This window comes from Aethalodelphis obliquidens, unplaced genomic scaffold, assembly GCF_003676395.1.
Source record: "Aethalodelphis obliquidens isolate GAN/ISIS:26980383/991018 unplaced genomic scaffold, ASM367639v1 scaffold116, whole genome shotgun sequence".
Taxonomy (NCBI): Eukaryota; Metazoa; Chordata; class Mammalia; order Artiodactyla; family Delphinidae; genus Aethalodelphis; species Aethalodelphis obliquidens.
Window position 1 is genome coordinate 731,459 of NW_020838060.1, and position 19,189 is coordinate 750,647.

General features: G+C 54.2%; 2 protein-coding genes across 5 annotated transcripts; both read left to right on the forward strand.

The window, feature by feature from the left end:
- Window positions 1-262: 262 nt before the first annotated feature.
- ADAMTSL4 (ADAMTS like 4) lies at window positions 263-11,123 on the forward strand. Of its 4 annotated transcripts, none has more exons than XM_027097723.1 (18): window positions 263-389; window positions 2,794-2,937; window positions 3,156-3,213; window positions 3,517-3,872; window positions 4,057-4,738; window positions 4,980-5,082; window positions 5,852-5,988; window positions 6,347-6,551; window positions 6,779-6,951; window positions 7,106-7,217; window positions 7,322-7,507; window positions 7,703-7,832; window positions 8,170-8,374; window positions 8,707-8,883; window positions 9,201-9,407; window positions 9,500-9,679; window positions 9,953-10,097; window positions 10,248-11,123. In XM_027097723.1, exons 2-18 carry the CDS (start codon window positions 2,918-2,920, stop codon window positions 10,382-10,384), a joined length of 3,213 nt encoding a protein of 1,070 aa, XP_026953524.1. In that variant the 5' UTR covers window positions 263-389; window positions 2,794-2,917; the 3' UTR covers window positions 10,385-11,123. The 4 variants fall into 4 exon arrangements, with proteins under 4 accessions (XP_026953524.1, XP_026953522.1, XP_026953526.1 ...); XM_027097721.1 differs by having other exon boundaries at window positions 266-389; window positions 2,710-2,937; XM_027097725.1 differs by having other exon boundaries at window positions 266-389; window positions 2,710-2,937; window positions 7,379-7,507.
- LOC113615379 (uncharacterized) lies at window positions 1,003-2,703 on the forward strand. Its single transcript, XM_027097727.1, is given in 6 exon segments — window positions 1,003-1,330; window positions 1,333-1,597; window positions 1,599-1,740; window positions 1,743-1,846; window positions 1,848-1,897; window positions 1,900-2,703. Coding segments are annotated over 6 exon segments (756 nt in total). The 5' UTR covers window positions 1,003-1,206; the 3' UTR covers window positions 1,971-2,703.
- Window positions 11,124-19,189: the final 8,066 nt, after the last annotated feature.

A 19,189-nucleotide genomic window follows, 5' to 3' on the forward strand; every position in this document is an offset into this window, starting at 1 on the left:
GGAGTCCCGAGCCCCAGCCGGGCCTTGGGACAGCCCGGGAGCGATGGCTCCCTCCGAACCGGGCTGGGACCCCCTCGGCTTCGCCCCCTCGAGCCGTTGGCGGGTGCCGGGCTGGGGTGGCCAAGGCCCAAAGTCCGGGGTGGGTGGCCCTGGCGGGCAAGGGGTTCGGGGTGGGCCGCCGGGACCCGGGGGCCGGCTCGGGACGCGGGCTGGGCGCGTGGCGGGCGGGCGGGCGGAGCGGGGGGCGGGGCGAGGGCGGAGCCGCGGCTGGAGGCGGCAGTGTCCGGAGCCGGGCTCAGGGGCAGCCGTGGCCGCCGCGGAGCAAGGCTGCCTGGAGAGAGCGCCCGGGCGCAGAGGGGTTAACGGGCCGCCGGGGCCGAGCAGAGCAGGTACAGATCTTCCCTGGGACCCCCGGCCCCGGCCGCCCTCTCTCCCCGGTCCCGTTAGACCCCCCGCCGTGCGCGCACGCGCCGTCCCCGTTCCCTGCGCCCCGCGGTCGCGCCCCAGCCACGACCCCAGCCCCAGCTCTTATAGCCTCGAAAGTCCCTGGGGTCGAATTCCTGGGGAGGGGGTTCTGATTCCTTGGAACTCTGGCCCCCATCACTCGGGCGGAGAATCAGCCAAAATTCCTACGAAGTCACAGAGTAAAATTGGAAAACGTAGCCAGGACCTCCCGGCACACGCCCGGCGCCTCCTGCCCTCCTCTAGATGGGTGCTCCTGGAGGATGTGTTTCCCCCATCCCCCAACCCCGCCACTCTCTTCTGTCCTGGAGTTGGGGGACAGGGACACTATGAGGGACGCATGTGGGTGCCCTTGATCCAGCTCAGCCTGACGACTAGAAAGGAAAGATGCCTGTTGGGATGGGCCTCCAGGACCCAGGAGTGGAGGGCACAAGGAGGACCAAGGAGTTCTCATCCAAGATAGGGACTCTCCAGCCAGCCCTGGAGCCTGCTGTGGGGCGCCCTGCCCTGCAGCACCACCCATTTCCCAGAGGTGGGTCCCCTGGGGGTGAAGGGGTTAGTTCTGCCCAGGTCTCTCTTCCTTGATCTTCACTGGCCAGTGTGGAGGTGTGGCTGGGAGGAGCCCAGGTTTGTCTAGACCAGAGTCAGCCTGGCCCAAGAGTGACCACTTCTGACCTCTCCTTTCTTCATCCTGGGCAGTGAGACACACCAGATGAGGAACATGAGAAGGGGTGAAAACCACAAATGTGTATCTGTTTCTGTAGGGGTGGAGGGGGAGTGTCGGCCCCCTGCCCAGCTATGCAGGGGGTGGGGTAGGACTTTTCCAGAGAGGGAGCCAGGCCTGGCACTAGCCCCAAGAGCTCACGCCACCCCACCCCTTACTTCTCCAGGGAACTGCCAAAGCCAAACCCAGCTCAGGACAGGATTATGTGTACTGGGTAGACCCATGGAGAAAGAGGTAGCAGAGAGAAGCAGAGGCAGAGAGGGAGTAGAGAGGGAACCCGGACCCGGCAGCAAGAAGTGGCAGTGATCATCACCCCATCTCTCCTTTCCTTCAACCTCCAGTAACAGAGTCAGGCAGAGAGCTGAAGTTTTGGGTGGAACGTTGGCCCTTCTCTGGAGCCCCTACCCGCCCCCCCCATCAGGGTGGAGTTGCTGACCTCAGTGGTCAGCCCAGCCAAGGGAAGGAGCTGCCATCAGCAACCCCCTTCCCAACCCCAAGCAGCTGAGGAGACCCTGCAGCTCAGGCTCAACCACTGTGATCCCTCCCTTAACTTCGCAAGTCCTGGGGTCTCAGGGAGGGAAGTGGGGCTGAGAGTTGCTACCCCCAAGCACATTCCTGCCCTTCTCTCTGTCATTTTCCTGCCCCTGAGCTGGCCCACCTCGGCATTAGCTCCTTGGATTCCTCTCCCGGGTGCCTTTCAGATCCAACAGAAACATTTTTTTTTTTCCTGGAAAGCAGAACTCCTAGCAGCATGAGGAGTGGGGGTGGGAAGGGCTCATTGTGAGCAGGAAGGGGCTGGAGGGCAAGGGGAGCGATGGGAGAGTCAGGCTTAGACCAAGGGAGGGTTCCAAGCTCCACTTCCCCAAGGATCAAGTTTAGCCTTCAGGAGGACTTACTGGCTCTTCAGAAGATAGACCGTGCATGATTGGGGAGCAACGGCATCTCTAGCTGCATATCTCCTTCCCAGGTTTCCCTAGCCCATCAGAGTCTTGCCTGAAGTAAGGCCTCATTGATCTAATGCTGGACGCTGGCCCCTAGAGAGAGGTTAAATCTCAGTGGGAAAAATCACCTGCTTCTCTAGAGATTAAACCATCAGCCCATTTAGTTTATCCCTTGACTGGGAAGTGTTTGAGGCAGGCAGAGATGTGCCTGAGTGTTCCAGAAGGAGCTTTATTAGCTAAGAGGGGAAGAAAAAGCTGGGAGTCAGGTAGGAAACGGAAAGCCCAAGGGGCTTCCAGTCAGCAGCTCAGAGGGGGTGTCTGGTAAGTCCTCACTGAGCCTCCCTCCTCAGCTTTCCAGGACCTCTGGGAGGGCAGGAGGGAGAGCCAGATGAAAACCATCTTAAGAAAGATGCGTGTGCCTGAGCTGGCCTAGAGACAGTTCCTAGTTAGGACAGGGAGCTGAGAAGTTCCTGCAGTTGAGGAGGGGGACTGAGCCTGAGTTGGGAGGCTGAAGGCAGACCACCACCCCTCCAGCCTGGGCGGATGGACAAGGGCAGTGTGCCTTCTCCCTCCCTCCCTCAGGATCATAAAGGGGTGGGCCTGTCTTCACCCATCCATTCTCACTCTGAGATGTCCTTCTGAGGAGTCATCCCTCCCAACCCCCAGCTTTCTGGAGACTGGACCAGGCTTCGGTCCCTGCAGAGCGCATCCCCCACCCCACGCCCAGATGCCGGAGTAGAGTTGACTTCCGGTCCCCTCCCTGGCCCCGGGGGCCATCAAGGGAGGAGAGATGGAGAAGTGGGCGGGCAGGTAAGAGGTGGGGCGGCCCTGGAGGAGGGATGGCTGGGTCTCCGGTCTCTGGAAGGGAGAGAAAGGAGCTCTGGGGGAGGCTGGGGGAAGTGATGAGTTACTTCTGATCTCTGAGCAGCTGGCATCAGGATGTGCAGAGCCTCCTTGGGGTGAGGGCTGTGTCGTAACACCTCCTCCAGCTCCTCTCTGACACCTTCACTCCTGCCTTTGGTTTGCAGGCCCCGGATGTGTCTGATGCTGCTTCTGTTCCTCCCTCAGCTCTGCCTGGATCAGGAGGTGAGCCAGGGACTAGAGACTACGATCCTTTCCTCTCCCTGCCTCCCGGCTTCCCGCAATCTCCAGGCCGCGTCTGCATTTTCCACAGCCTCTGATAAGCCGCAGCCCCTTTCTCTCACACTTGGCCCTCCCAGCCTCCCTAACTCCCTAACTCCTCGCCAAATCACTTCAAGTCCCACCTCTGCTACGGAATGGGACCTTGGGCCAGTCACTACTGCCCCAAGCCTCCAGCGTTGGACTAGATATTCTGTACAGTTCCGTCGAAAATCATTCTAATTTTGGCTGAACTTTTTGTCTACACAGGTGTTGTCTGGGCACTCTCTTCAGACACCTCCCGAGGAGAACCAGGGCCCTGAGGGTGTCTGGGGTCCTTGGGACCAGTGGGCCTCTTGCTCCCAGCCCTGCGGGGTTGGGGTGCAGCGCAGGAGCCGGGCGTGTCAGCTCCCTACAGCTCAACTCCACCAGGGCCTGCCCCTCCCACCCCGGCCCCCAAGACATCCAGAAGCCCTGCTCCCCCGGGGTCAAGGCACCAGACCTCATACTTCCCGAGAAACCCTTCCCCTGTACAGGCCACCACCTCGGGGAAGAGGTGGCCCCCTTCGAGGTCCTGCTTCTCATTTAGGGAGAGAGGAGGCCCAGGAGATTCAAGGAGCCAGGAGGTGAGGGGTGGGGCTTTGAGGGAAGAGGCGGGGCCTTGGGCAAGGGGCAGAGCTAGGGATGAAGGAAAGGGGAGCAAAGGATCCAGGGTTTATAAAGGCTTATCTTTGGTGCTAGGGAGTCGCCTGGGGAGCCAGGCTCCGAGGTAGCCAGCACTGTGACCCCACGTCTGCTACACTTTCTCAGGTCCCGGGTTCGAGACCCCATCAAGCCAGGAATGTTTGGTTATGGGAGAGTGCCCTTTGCTTTGCCGCTCCATCGGAACCGCAGGCACCCCAGGAGACCACCCAGCTCTGAGCTCTCGCAGACCTCAGATCTTCCATCCCTGACTCCAAGAACAGAGCCATCTTCTGCAAACCACACCCCGCAAACTGAACTCCCTCCTACTGAACCGTCTGCCCACACCCCGTCCCCCCCAGGAGAACCCCCAAGTCCCGCAGCTGCTCAGACAGAGGTGCCCTCTAGAACCAGGCCTGCCCTCACATGGCCCCACCCCAGAGCCCAGGCCTCTGGCACAGAGCCCTCCTTGTTCCCTCCATCCCCAGGAGAAGGTAGCTCCTTTCACATGTCCCCTCAGCCAAGAAGGCCAAGTTCCCAGGGTTGGGCCGGTCCCCGGCTGGCAGAGAGACACCCTAATCCTTTCCTTTCTGTCCCTCGGAGCCGAGGCCAGCAGAGCCAGGAGCACTGGAGACCTGGGGGGAATCTTCACGGGTCCCTCACGGAGTCTGCCCCTCACTACCCAGATGGCTGGTTGCCTCTGCTGAGTGCTGGCCCCCATTCCAGCCCCCTCTGGAGCCTCTTTGCTCCCAGTAGCCCTGTCCCAAGATGTTCTGGGGAGAGTGAGCAGCTGAGAGCCTGCAGCCAAGCGGTGAGTTCCTTCTTGGACCCCTCCCCAGACTTCCAATTCTGCTTCCCTGACCCTGAGCCTGGGTCCTCAGCCTGTCAGATCTGGACCTGAGGGAGAAGGGCCTTGGCATCTGACCTCTTCAGGGTAGGGACCTTGGAGCTCTTCCATAGACCTGACCTGCCTCCTTATCCCCCCAATCCAGCCCTGACCCACACCCCCATTTTCCTCCCCAGCTTTGACTCCTCTGTATCCCCCACCTCAGCCCTGCCCCCCTGAGCAGCCAGACCCCCGGGCCCTGCAGTGTGCAGCCTTTGACTCCCAGGAGTTCATGGGTCAGCTGTACCAGTGGGAGCCCTTCACAGAAGGTGAGGTTTCTAGCCCACTCCCTGGACAGGGTGGCTGGAGATTGGGGGATGATGGGGAGGGAGACACTCACCCCCTCTTTTTCTTCTCTGTAGGCTCTTGTATTTCTTCTGTGTCATATTGTCTTCCTTATTTCCCAGGGCTGGGGAGAGAGACAGAACAGGCCCAGAAAGGGCTGGGGGTTTCGGACAGAGCCCTAGCTGTCAGATGGCGGTGTATGGTCAGCAGAGGGGTCAGGCTAGGAGAAGGGATGTGTCCAGAGGTGCCCTTTGGCTGGTCTTCTCTGGGAAGAAGCCCAACCCAGGAGGTGGGATGGATGTGACATGAGCAGGGCATGGTCAGAGAGATCCTGCCCAGTGGTGACAGCTCAGTGGAGGTGCCCCATGGATCCTGGACAGTGTTGTATCACTTTCTCCCAAGTTACCATCCGTTTGATTTTCAGCCTGTGTCACCTTGATACCAAGACAAGCCCTCATGAGCTCTGAACTCACATAATCATAGTTTCAAGTATCTGTCCTCTCTCAGAGCTCACAACCCCTTTTCTGGTCTTAGTGACCTCAATTGATCTGACCCAACTTTTGTGTGACCCTCAAACTGACCTTTCAGAGTACAGAATTGTCATGTTCCCTTCATCCACAGTGACCTCGGCAACCTCAGGATGCCCTATTGCTAATATAAGGCAAGCCAAGCCGCTCTCAGGGCCCTGGGTTCTTTCTCAGTTAACCTCCTGCCCGGGACCCCAGCTAACCACCCTTCTACCCTGTCTCTTAGTTCAGGGTTCCCAGCGCTGTGAACTGAACTGCCGTCCCCGTGGCTTCCGCTTCTATGTCCGTCACACCGAAAAGGTCCAGGACGGGACCCTGTGTCAGCCTGGAGCCCCAGACATCTGTGTGGCCGGACGCTGTCTGGTGAGGGAGGACGGGGTGTGCACATGGGGAGAGAGGCGATGTTAATAACTGCCACAGGCACACACACAGAGTCTCCTTGCTCATCATCACAATGGCAAAACACCAGACTCAGGTTGCAGAGAGGAAAGTTTTTACCTGCCAAGCAGGGCTGAGCAGAGTCAAGAGTCGAACTCCTTAAGCCCATCCAAGCTTCCCAGAGGCTGGCTGGGAATGGTGGGGCTGACAGAGAAACTACAAGTCTCACTTGTAGTGCAAAGGTCAAGACACGTGGTGAGCCGAAGACTCCAAGACGACCAGGCCAGGGTTGCAGGTGGTGTCTGGCTTCTGGCAGCCCCTGCCTCACTCCGCTTTCCCCTAGAGCCCTGGCTGTGATGGGATCCTCGGCTCGGGCAGGCGTCCAGATGGCTGTGGAGTCTGTGGGGGTGATGATTCTACCTGTCGCCTCATCTCGGGGAACCTCACTGACCGGGGGGGCCCTCTGGGCTATCAGAAAATCCTGTTGATTCCTGCTGGAGCCTCCCGGCTCTGGATCGCCCAGCTCCGGCCCAGCTCCAACTACCTTGGTGAGTCCCTGGATTCCCCGAGTCTTGGTCCCCCGTTCCATTCCTGGCCTATTGGTTCTGCCCTTCACGCCCCCATTCAGCACGGCAAGTGAGCCACCCGGGAAGTCAGGGCTCCCTTCCTCCCTCCCGCGTGGGCACGGGCTATGTGGGGTTCTGTGCTGTCGGGGAAGTGGTGGGAGAGGGGGACAGTATGACTAACCTCGCATGTCCTGATCTGCCACCTCCAGCACTTCGTGGCCCTGGGGGCCGGTCCATCATTAATGGAAACTGGGCTGTGGATCCCCCTGGGTCCTACGCTGCCGGCGGGACTGTCTTCCGGTACAGCCGTCCTCCTCGAGAGGAGGGCGTGGGGGAGAGTCTGTCTGCGGAAGGCCCCACGACCCAGCCTGTGGATGTCTACGTGAGTGAGGGGCCTGCACCTGGGCCGGAGGTGGAAGCCGCCCCGCTGCCTCTCCTCTGAGGGGAAAGCTGTGGGTCTCAAGATGGGCAGAAGGCTAGTGGATGCCCCCCCTGGCCACCCCCAAACATTCATTACCTTCTCTTTTTCTCCCCAGATGATATTTCAGGAGGAAAACCCAGGTGTTTTCTACCAGTATGTCATCTCTTCACCTCCCCCCAACCTTGAGAACCCCACCCCAGAGCCCCGGCTCCCCCAACTCCAGCCTGGTAAGACTTTGATCTCCAGACCTAAAAGGAGGTGGGGAGAGGCTGAGGGGAGCTCGAGGCAATGGGGATGCATCTAATTTGTCTACCCGACTCTCCCTGCGCAGAGGTTTTGAGGGGAGAGCCCCCACCTGCTTCAGTACCCCGCCCTGCCCGCACCCCAGGCACCCTCCAGCGTCAGGTGCGGATCCCCCAGATGCCTGCCCCGCCCCATCCCAGGACACCCCTGGGGTCTCCAGCCGGATACTGGAAACGGGTGGGACACTCTGAGTGCTCGGCATCCTGTGGAAAAGGTGAGACTTCACCCACCAGCCTGTATTCCTGGCACCCTCAGCCCAGATGCCCAGCTTGGCACTCCTGACCCCATACCCTGGGTTGTGGGTCCACACCTTGACTCTGTGCCGAATCGGACTTCAGTGCCTGGGACCCCACTGACACTGGATGCCGAGCTATCCTGCCTCCCCTGGCTTCCCTTTTATCCCTTTCAGGTGTCTGGCGCCCTGTCTTCCTCTGCATTTCTCGTGAGTCAGGAGAGGAACTGGATGAACGCAGCTGTGCCGTGGGCACCAGGCCCCCGGCCTCCCAGGAACCCTGCCACGGCCCCCCGTGCCCACCGTAGTGAGTGCGCCCCACGGGAGGGTTAGGGTCCTGGGGACACGACGGTTGCCCCGGGGAAACACATCCTCGCCCCCATAGGATCTCACCTGGACTCTGCACTCAACACAAGATCTCCTGGCTTCAGAGAGACGTTATTCAGTGAGAAAGGCTGACATTCCATAGACAACAAGGAAATCCTGAGCCCCACAAGGGATCCCAGACTCCAAATATGCCCACTCTCCTCTGAGGGGTCCCCACCCCCAGTCTGTCGTCCCCTTCCCCAAACATGGCAGTCCCACACATCTCTGTTTTTGCCCTCTGTGTCTCTGTCCCTTCCCCTCCCTGCCCACGCCCATAGCTGGGAGGCCGGCGAGTGGACGTCCTGCAGCCGCTCCTGTGGCCCCGGCACCCAGCACCGTCAGCTGCGCTGCCGGCAGGAGTTTGGGGGCGGCGGCTCGTCGGTGCCCCTGGAGCGCTGCGGACATCTGCCCCGGCCCAACATCACCCAGCCGTGCCAGCTGCGCCTCTGCGGCCGCTGGGAGGTCCGCTCCCCCTGGAGCCAGGTGAGTGGTCCCAGGCAAGGAAGCTCTTGGAGCGGGAAGATCCTGGAGGCGTGGGCACCAGTGAGCTAGAGCAGTGGTTTTTCAACTCCGTTCTAATCAGCAGAAACTTTTACAAATGAGATCTCATGTAGAACCTCCATCTGTAAGTCTGCGAAGAGACGGAACCGGGGCTTGGGGGCCCAGAGCCCCATACTCAGCCTGCTCCTCAGCCCACGAAGCCCTGTAACCGCTGAGCCAGGCATCAAAGGCACATCCTGGTTCAGAGGCCCCAGAGCTGGAGGCTGGTGAGGCAGCGGGGGAAGCCCAGGCCTGAATGCCCCTCGTCCCCTCAGTGCTCTGTGCGGTGCGGGCGCGGCCAGAGGAGCCGACAGGTCCGCTGCGTCGGCAGCAACGGTGATGAAGTGAGCGAGCAGGAGTGCGTCTCAGGCCCCCCGCGGCCCCCCAGCAGAGAGGCCTGTGACATGGGGCCCTGCACCACAGCCTGGTTCCACAGCGACTGGAGCTCCAAGGTGGGCCCCACACCCCCTCAGCCGAGCCCCACGCCCCTGGTACCCCCCACCCAGGACACCCTCCCGGGGCCTTTCCAGCACAGTTGCATAACGTTGATTGAGCAAGCACCTGCCGTCTGCTAGACACTGCTGATGCTGGGGACTCAGAGAAAAACTTATGCTGACATCCTGACCCCTGCCTGGCAAAGTTTCCCCATATCTGGCTGGTTCCCCTGGGGCATTCCCTAACTCCCGGATCCGGGATGTGTCTGTCCTCAGCCCCCTCCCCTTCCTCTACTTGTCACTCCAGCCTCCCTTCACACTCTGCTTCCCAACAGTGCTCAGCTGAGTGTGGGACGGGAATCCAGCGACGTTCTGTCATCTGCCTCGGGAGTGGGGAGACCCATGGGGAGGGCCAGGAGGAAGCAGGGGCAGGAGCCACTGAGCAGACCTGTGCTCCAGGAAGCCGTCCCCCTGACATGCGTGCCTGCAGCTTGGGGCCCTGTGAGGTGACGTGGTGCTGGTACACGGGGCCCTGGGCAGAGGTGAGCTGAGAGCCTGGGAGGGGGCCCGCCGGTGGGATTCCCTGGGGGGAGGTCGGAGTAATCCTGCTCTCCCTTCCCGTCTTCTCCATCAGTGCTCCTCAGAATGTGGCTCTGGCACGCAGCGTAGAGACATCATCTGTGTGTCCAAACTGGGGACTGAGTTCAATGTAACTTCTCCTAGCAACTGTTCCCACCTGCCCAGGCCCCCTGCCCTGCAGCCCTGTCAGGGGCAGGACTGCCAAGACCGATGGTTTTCTACACCCTGGAGTCCGGTGAGTGCCTGGCACCCTTGCCCGCTCAGCATGGACTTCCAGGGGAGGGGAGGCGTCCCTCCTTGTACCTCCCTCTGTGCCCCAGGCTAAAGCCAGCGGCAGTTTAACTTGTCTCATTTCCCAGACCAGGAGGACAGGTGGGCCCCCTCCACGTGGGGTTTCATAATGCTCCAGGATAGCCCCCCAATTCTTTTCAGAGGAGGAGGAGGCCTGGGGTTCAGGAGGAGCCTGGGGCACAGCAAAGGTCTGATTTGATAGCTGGGGTCTCCCCAGTGTTCTCGCTCCTGCCAGGGGGGCATGCAGACAAGGGAGGTCCAGTGCCTGACTGCCAACCAGACCCTCAGCATCCGATGTCCTCCTCACCTGCGGCCCTCCAGGAAACGATCCTGTAACAGCCAACCCTGCAGCCAACGCCCCGGTAAAGAGCTCCCTCTCCCCAGTCCCCAGCAGAGCGGGGTCAGCTGAAGTGTGGGTGGAGATTAGGAAGGACGAGTGGGAGTGGGCAACACACCTCCAGGGGGATGGATCTTGGTGACTTCTTGTGCCCAATGGCCTCCTCTGTCTCCAGATGATCAATGCAAGGACAGCTCTCCACATTGCCCCCTGGTGGTGCAGGCCCGGCTCTGCGTCTATCCCTACTACACAGCTACCTGTTGCCGCTCTTGCGCCCATGTCTTGGAGCGGTCTCCCCCGGAGCCCGCCTGAAATGGGTCCAGGAGACCCTCTCCTCGTGGTTTTTTCATGCCACCATCAGTCACCTGTCAATCAGCCCACTCTGTACCCTCTGGCTCTCTAGCCTGTCCTGGTCTCACTAGGGACGTCCCCCAGGGTGGTCGAAGGTGGCAAGATGACGGACAGTAACTGTCAAGACGTGTGGTTGGGTCTGTGCGGTGGTGTGATGGTGTGTGTGCACATATGCCCCCAGATGTGTATATGGGCCTGTGTGGATGTGTGTGCGCCCATAAACCTGTATCACTTCTCAAAAAGAAGTTACACAGACTGAGAAGGAACCGGGAGAGGGGACGATGCCTGTTTCTGTCAGAGTTTTCTAGGCTGAAAGGAAAGCAAGTTTGCAACTCTTTGGGAATCCGAGCTACTTAGAGTCTGGCCTTCCCATTAATCCCAACTTTGTGTCCTCAACCTCATTTCTTCTGTTCAGGCCACACATCATCTAAACCATCCTTTTGTCCTCTGACCCTTTCTCCCCTTAGTCTCTCTATCCCTCCCTCTCATAGTTAGGGATGGGGTGAGCCATTGCCAATCCTGCTTTTCCCCAGGAAGAGAGACTATCTCCCCAGAGCAGGGACCAGCTGGGCAGAAGATGGCAAAGAGAAATGTTAGAATAAGACAACCGAGCCCCTGCTCCCGCTCCCCACCTCCTAAAACAGTTCCCACCCCAGAACTAATTTATTTTTTATTAAAGATGATTATGACAAATGAGAAACAGGCTCTTCATTGTCCTCTTGGGAACCCAGCCATACAGGCCACCTAAGCAAGCAGTGTGAGATCAGAATGAAGGGTGGGAAGGGGACTAGTACTTGGAGCCCAGGTGGAGAGAGTTTGGGCCCAGAAAGGCTAATGAATGAGCCCCAGTCACCTGAGACCAGGAGCCTTGGTCAGAGAGGGAGAGGATCCTGGCCGACCTCAGGCCCTGCAGGTTGGTCATTGACCACTAGAGGTCACCACTTCTCCCAGTTTAGGTATGGAGTTGGGCACTTGGGTCCAGAGCTGAAGAAGAAACTGCTTGGCCTATGGTGGGTTTCTTGGTAGGCTGAGTCTTTCTGTAAAGTCTCTTGTAATCTAGTAGCACTTTTTTCCCATCTGGGGCTGAGCTGAATGGCGGCTGCCTTTTCAGGGGTCTTTTTTCCTGTTCCCTTTCTTTGGCCCTGCCTTCCTGCCCCTCTCATCCTTTCTGCTATTACCCATTTCCCTATTAAGCTCTTGGTTTATTGCTTTTTATAGGGTGGGAGGAAAGGAAATGATTCACACCCCACACCCCACACCCCTCTCCCTCAGCAGAAACGGCCGGAGGAGGAGCCTGGCCCGGCTCTAGGGGACTTGGGGGTGGAGTCGAGGGTGGAGTCAAGGAAGTACTGGATGTCCTGCCAAAGACACATTCTTCAGAGATGTCTCACCCTAGTCTCCTCCCTCCTCCCTCCCCCACCCATGTCCACTCTCAAGGTAAATAGCTTGCTAGAGGTGGTGTGAGAGTGGGCAGCCTTTTCCATAACACAGATCCTCTCCCTGACCCCTACAATTCTGAGGTCTGAGTCCAGATCTCCACTTGTGGAAGCCAGACTTCCCAGGGGTCCCCATGCCTAGGAAGAGGGGAAGTGCAATAGAATTGAGCTTCTCTCCCTATTAGAAGCATCCCTCTCCCATCCCTGCACCTCTACAAGTCTGGCCGGGTAAGACCGTAAATAAAGGCCTGCAGAAACAGCTGAACTCAGTGACTACTGTTTCCTGAGCATGCACACCCAGACACCCAGACACTGGGGAGGACCCCAGAGTTGCCTGAGGAGACAGGCCGTCTCTGCTCTGGCAGCTCCCTCACATCATACTGTTGCCTTGGGAAGCAGGCTTTCCCTGGGTTGGAAGTGGCTGAGAAGGAAGACTCCGGACAACATCTTGGGAGGACAGTGCATGAGGAAGGAGGCAAAAGAAAATGGGGGTAAAGGAAAGAAACTGACTTTAGTCCAGGGCGAGGAGTGAGGAAGGGGGTACAAGGAAAGCCCAGTCTTAGTGTCTCTGCTCAGTGTAAAGAGAAGGCGTCAGATGTGTTCCTCTCTTTGGTGAACCCCTAAGGGGATCAAAGACGCGGGGGGGGATCAGGGAAGTGGGACCTGAGCCCGCCCTGTAGATACTGAGGGCTGAAGGCGGAGCCCTGAGACCGAGGGAGGGGTGTGGTGAATAGCTGGGGCCCTCCCAGTGATTCCTGGAAGCTGAAGGCTGGGCGGTGGCCCCAGCTCAGCTGACTTCCCCGAAGTTCCTCCTCCCTCTTTGGGCCTCTGGGCTGTTGCCGGGCAGGTTTGGAGTTTGGCCTGAGCCTGAGAACCAATCACAGGTGGGGAATGCAGCCACAGCCCCTCTAAGGGCTCCCCCAGCTTCAGTAACTCCCTTCTCTTTCTTTTTTTTTTTTAGGATACATTTTAACATTTTATTTTTTATTTTTTTAACATCTTTATTGGAGTATAATTGCTTTACAATGGTGTGTTAGTTTCTGCTTCACAACAAACCCTTCCCTTTCTGATCGCCCCCAGCTCCCTCATAGCCTCCAGCCTCTTGACTGCTCAGGATGTGGGCTTTCATCTGGGGGGTTGCCCCCTTTCACCTCATTTTAAAGCGAGGATTCAGTGCAGCCCCTAAGGATTCTTTTCTCTGGTCACTGAAGTCAGTATTGGGGAGGGGGGTGTCAATGTGAAAGTCTTCAGGAAGGGAAACCTGACCCCAAGCACCCCTTTTCCTGGCCCCTTAGAGGGGAGTAGTGTGGCCAGATGCCTCTTTGATGACCTCCGAAACCCTCTGGAGGGCTGGGAGAGAGGAAGCTGCAACCCAAGGTCAGGGAGATGTGCTGGAGGGGCCCTTAGGTTTGGCGCCCTGGGTGGAATTTAGGGAAGAACTCAGAGGAACTGGACCCCTGAGAATTGAGGTGGGGGTGGGGTGGTGATAGGAACAATCTTGATGTGCACAAGAGAGATCAAGCGTGCAGAAGGCCAGCAAATTGCTAGGGCTTCTCGTTTCTCGGTGTTTGTTGGGGGAAGGGGATTGTGGTTCTGTGTCAGTGGACTTAGGGGTGAACTTGTGAGGTCTCAGTTCAGCTGGGTCAGAATTCCTCTCCCCTCCCCCCTCCCAGTTTCCCCAGGGTAATCACCCACCCAATTAAGCTTCAGCCTTCAGACTAAATTTAGCTTCTATACTTCCCCAACCAGGGGCCTCCCTGCAAGCAGGTGCTCACAGCTGCAGGGGTGAGTCTGAGGAGACCAGACCCACACTCTTCACTCATCCAGATTCAACCTCTGTGGTTAACTTAACTAGGAGTGAAGCAGAGCACGGCCCCAGTTGCTGACCTACAGCATGAGTGTCTCAACCTGAAGATACCCTCCCTCAGGAGCCCTTTAGGGGAGGATCTAGATAGACCTGGAGGGCGGCAGGAGGGCAGAGGGATGAGAGTGAGAACAAAATGCAAGGAGGTCCCTTCCAGATTCTCTCCAACCAGATCCTCTTTCATTTCCTGTTTCCCCTTCTCCCCAGTTTTACAGAGACTTCATTTGAACTTAACACCCTTCCCCCACCAGAGTAAACTGAATCAGAGACCTCTCCTCTCCTTGAAGCATGGGGAATCATGCTAAAGAGTACCTCAATAGTTTGGAGGTGGAGTGGGGGCGTGGGTTCCTGCATTCCCACCCTCTCTCCGACCAGCATCCCTCAAATCCATCAGCTCTGGTTCTGGGAGTCAGGTGGGTGGGGAAGTTAGAGCAGAGGGGGCTTATCTGTCACAGGCAGATGATGAAGAGATGTCTGCTTTAAAGGGTGAGAGGCACCTTCTACAGGAAGTAGAAAGCCTCTGGAAAGTACCTAAGACTAAGTCAGTCAACAAGAGAGAGAAACAGTTTGGGTTAACCAAACTAGACAGCACAAATCTTCAATCTGACTTTGGGCTCCTTGACCCTGGAGACTGGGGGAAGCTCTAGAGGAGGGTGTTTCATGGCTGAGGTCAGAAGGTAGAAAGGATTGGAGGGAGGAATGTGCAAAATTAGTCCAAAACAAGGTATGCATGAGCCATAGCAGTCAGATGCTAGGAAACCAATCAGCCACACCAGCTGAAGGGGAGGCGCAGGGATGGCTAGGAACCAAATCAGAGCACTTTCTCAGCGAGCACCAGACAGCTGTCTTTGAATGTCCTGGGAAAGAACTTCAGTATTAGAGGAGAGATGGGTTCAATTTCAGCAATGTCCCAGCTTGGGGTTAGGATGTATGTGTATGTGTTGTACCCCTCTGAGCCTTGCCTGAATCTTTTTAAGAGACAGCTCTACAGAACTTTGAGTGAGGAGGAAAAGAAACTAGGGGTGAGAGGGTGGGGTTGCTCATAAAAAGAAGACTGTGTGTGTCCCTGGGATCCCTAGGCTAACAGGCAAGAGGCCCTGCCCTTGATGGGAGGGGCAGAGTTAATCTGCTCTGGAACCAGACCCCCTCTTTCATCTCTTCCTCCCTCCCCTCACCTACTACTGATTCTTGGTTGCCTGCCTCTTTCATGACATCATAAGACGCCTTTTTAGCTCTAGCAGAGGAGTGCGCAACCTTTTTCTCTTAAGGACCAGCCGTAAATATTTTCGGCTTTGCAGGGCATAGAATCTCTGTTGCAGCTACTTGACTACTGCTGTAGCACAGAAGCAGCCCTACACAATTTGTAAACAAATGGGCATGGCTGTGTTCCAACCAAACTTTATTTATGACACTGAAATCTTAATTTCACATAACTTTAAGGTGTCACCAAATATCTTTTTTCAACCATTTAAAAATGCAAAAACCATTCTTAGCTTTTGAGCCATACAAAAACAGGCAATAGGGCAGATTTGGCTGGCAGGGAGTTTACTTACCCCTGGGATTTCTTCCATCTGGTTGAACTCCCACAATGCCCAGCTGTGGAAAGTCCTGTTTGTGTCCCCTCTGCTTCAAAATACAGCTGTAGACCCTTTTAATTTAACATCCTATCTATTGACGTCGGCTTCTTAGTGGTTTCTCCCTGGGAATTCAATGACTTGGACATGGCTGATAGAGTAAATCCTTAAGGGACGTTTCCCGAAATTCCTTAAAGCACTTTGTTTAGTGCTTTAAGGTAAAGCATTTGTATATATTCTCTCTTTGAATCTTCTCAATAATAAGATGGGGGAAGACAATTAAATCCAGTTTACAGGGGAGAAAATTAAGTCTAGTCTTTTAACTTTTTAAATTCTAATTCCTTTGATCTGCTATTCAATTTCATTCCCACAGAGCACCCTTTATCAAAATACTGAGTTCTTTGGGCCACAGTGATCTGGAAGTTGGATGGGATCAAGTGTTTTTGTTGTTTTCAAACGTCTTTCGTGACTTCTCTGCATTTTAGGAAAATCCTGTCTAAATTTCATTTTTCAACTCACAGTTTCAAGGAATTAAAAATCCTTTCAAATATATTCAGTGTTTAGGCCCCAGGAAATAATTAAAATAAATATACATGGTCTTTGTGTAAGGTACACACACTGTCATACAAACATAAGCTTATATATTACTAATTGAGTCACAGTTTTTTTCCCTAGAACAAACTTTATCAAAGTTGTGTATTAATATGTTCTGGACTTAAAAGCAATGCAGCTGCATTTCTTTTTAAAATAACCTATTTCTGGGATTGCTTACCAAATCCTTCTTTTGTATTAGAGGTTTTCTTTCACTCAATAGTACCATGATGGATTGACATATCTATCCATCATGCTTCATGAGGGAGGAAAGGAAGATACAGAACCTCTATCCTGTTTCAGACCTGACCCCAACTATCAAACTTTGAAGTGAGAGAAAGAGGCAAAGAAGCAGGTAACCAACCACTCCCCCACCATTACCAAGCTCCTCTGTACAGCTGTTGTTCCTTAAAGCTGAAAACAAGCCACCTCATTTCAAAACACACACAGACAACCTCATTTCATTTCGACACGAAGTTGTTTCCCTCTTTCTGTTTCTCTACTTTGCCTCACGGAGGATTTCTGAGAAATGAAAAAATCACCTCCCACAGTCACAGTCTGCAGTTTTGTTTTTGGGTTTTTTTTTTTTTTTGGTATGATGAAGAGGAGAGACAGGAAAGGCGTACACTGGGCATACAGTATTAACCCAAAGCTTTACAAAGTAAGCAAAATGCCCTTCCCATAGCGCTTCGGCCAAAGTGGGCCCCACCTTACCTTAGATCTGGGCGTTCAGGGTCTAGAGATGGGTGGGAACCACTCCAGGCAACCTCAGGAATAGAGGTGTGAACTGAGGATGGAATGCATGAAAGATCTGGGCATAGAGATTCAGGAATAAAATGTTTATGAAACCAATGTTTCTTAGGGAAAACCCCTACCTCCCCCCCGACCCCAAATCTGAACACCTGAGTCATACCAGCCCTGTAGGGGTGTCTACGAAATGTGTAGGAAAATTTCTGAAACCAGCTCCTCCTATTAGACTAGAAAACGAACTGTTTTTAGGGGCACGGAATTGAAGGCGTTTCTTAATCAAAATAAAGTAGAAAACTCATCTAATTCAGGTAGAAACCCAACAGTTAAATACTCTTTTCCTTGTCTGCTTCCTTGGCTCTTTCCCCCGCACACCTTGTTCCAGAATAATGTCAATAAACATACACATGTGACCACAGAGGGTGGGGGGAGGGGAGACCAAGTGGGGGTGGTGAAATTCTGAATGGAATGCAGCCCCAGCTAGCTAGGGGGCTGGGACTGAGACTTCGGGCCCTGTCTGTGGACTTATACAGGCAGAGAAGCCAAAACAATGAGCTCATGGGCAAGAATGCAGCCTGTGGGGAAGTCTGGGCAGTCAGAGCAAACTAGTTTTTTGAACCAGGATGCGAATAGCTGTAATTGAGTCTCCCACGGGAACAGGATTAGGGAGAGTGGAGCCATCATTCAGTATCTTAGGGTCCAGTTAAATAACTTTTGGGGGCTGTTCTTTATTAAATTCTGTTCTGCAGAGAGCATAGCAGTCTCGGGTCCATGTTCAAAAACCTGGTTCCTTTCCCTGACTATGTGAACTTGGGTGGGTGAAGATGGCTGGTGAGATGTGTGAGCGAACTTAGGTGATGCTCTTAAGACATCTTTATTCAAAGCAGGTCTGCCAATGCCAGCTCCTACACCAGGATCCAGTGATGGCTATGATCCTTAAGTTGTGTGTGTTCAGGGCTACCACTTTAACAAGACAGAGGAAACGGCCAATACAGTCTATCTTCTTTACTTCCCAAATAAACAGTCCACCCAGCTGTATTTATACCAAATTCAGACTTCTACGACCAAAGACACATCTTTTTTTTCCTACCAGTGTTTTCCAATACTTTTATATAAGGCCCTAAATGGAAGAAACTGAAGAGATACTACCTTCACTGGCCATGTATGGTGAAGGGGAAGGAAGGCAGGGAGGGAAGATGAAATGAGAAGAAAAAAGATTATCTACACATCTCCCCCTTCTCCTACCCCCCACCAGAGGTTCCTTCTCAGCTCCATGCTTTTGTGCATGTTTCCTACTCATGTTAAGGTCCAACCTCAAATGTTTATTTTGAAGCCTTCTTGACCACCTTCTACTTCCAGAAGTTGTCCCACCCCTTGTCCTATAATATCTTTATTATAGTATTTTGTGTACTGTATCCTAATTATTTTTGTCTGTTATCACTCCTATTAGACTGTGAGCTTTAACTTTGTGCTACAATTGCTTTCTTTCCATGGATTTGTTATGCATTAATTCTTCAGATGTATTTCCTAAAAACGAGGACATTTTCTTATATAACCACAATATAATTAACACACTCAAGAAATTTAACATTGATACAGTACTAACATATTGCCCATATTAAAATTTTCCCAATTGTTCCCAAGTCCTTTATAGCTTTTTTCATCCAGGATCCAATCAAAGATCACCCTGCATTTAGTTGTCATGTTTCTTTGAGTGTTCCCTGGTTGTTGTTTTTTTCCATTCTATACATAAAAGCTTACATCTGCTAACCCCAACCTCCCACTCCACCCTAGTCTTTTTTGATTGTGTTGAGGGTAAGAATTAGTCTTTTCATAACTCCAGCATCCAGAAGTGCATGGTGCATAGTAAGCAGTCCCCTGCCAGGTAATGGACAAATGAAGAAACTCAACAAACATTTGGCTGCCTTGAGCTCATTAAATGTCCCAGTTCATTGAAGTATTGAAACACTCTTAATAAACTAAAGTAACCCCTGAACAGGGGAAGAGGAGAGAAGGCAAAGTGGGTAAGAATACAGAAACCCAACGGCAGAGACAAGCCATGGAAATGGATACTTGGAAGGGGTAAAATCCAGAGTAGTATTCTTGGCCCAAACACATTTCCCAACAGTCAAGAACTATTATTCTATGCAGGTAAAGAAAGGAACTGCAAAAGAAAGACCAGGTATAGCGTGGGAACAAAAGCCTGCCCTATTTTTTTTTTTTTTTTTAACCTCACAAGAATCATTAGTAAAGAACACAGAATTCCCTGAGAGGTCTGTTACATCCGCCTGCAGGCAGATTCCCAACTCCCAACTTTCCACATGCTTCACATAGCTAAGATAACACTGTAACAACTTTGAAACTAAAGAAGAGGGACAGAGTTAAGCTTTCAAATCTTGAAACTGAGAAGCCTTTAAAGAGTGTGGGAGGGTTCCAGAAGACAAAGCTCTGTAATCATTGAAAAAGTGGGGCCAAAAAGAACTAGGATAAATTAAGACAGACTCAGCTGATCATCTTGAACTCCAGGAATTAATGGCCTGTGCTCTGGGCATCT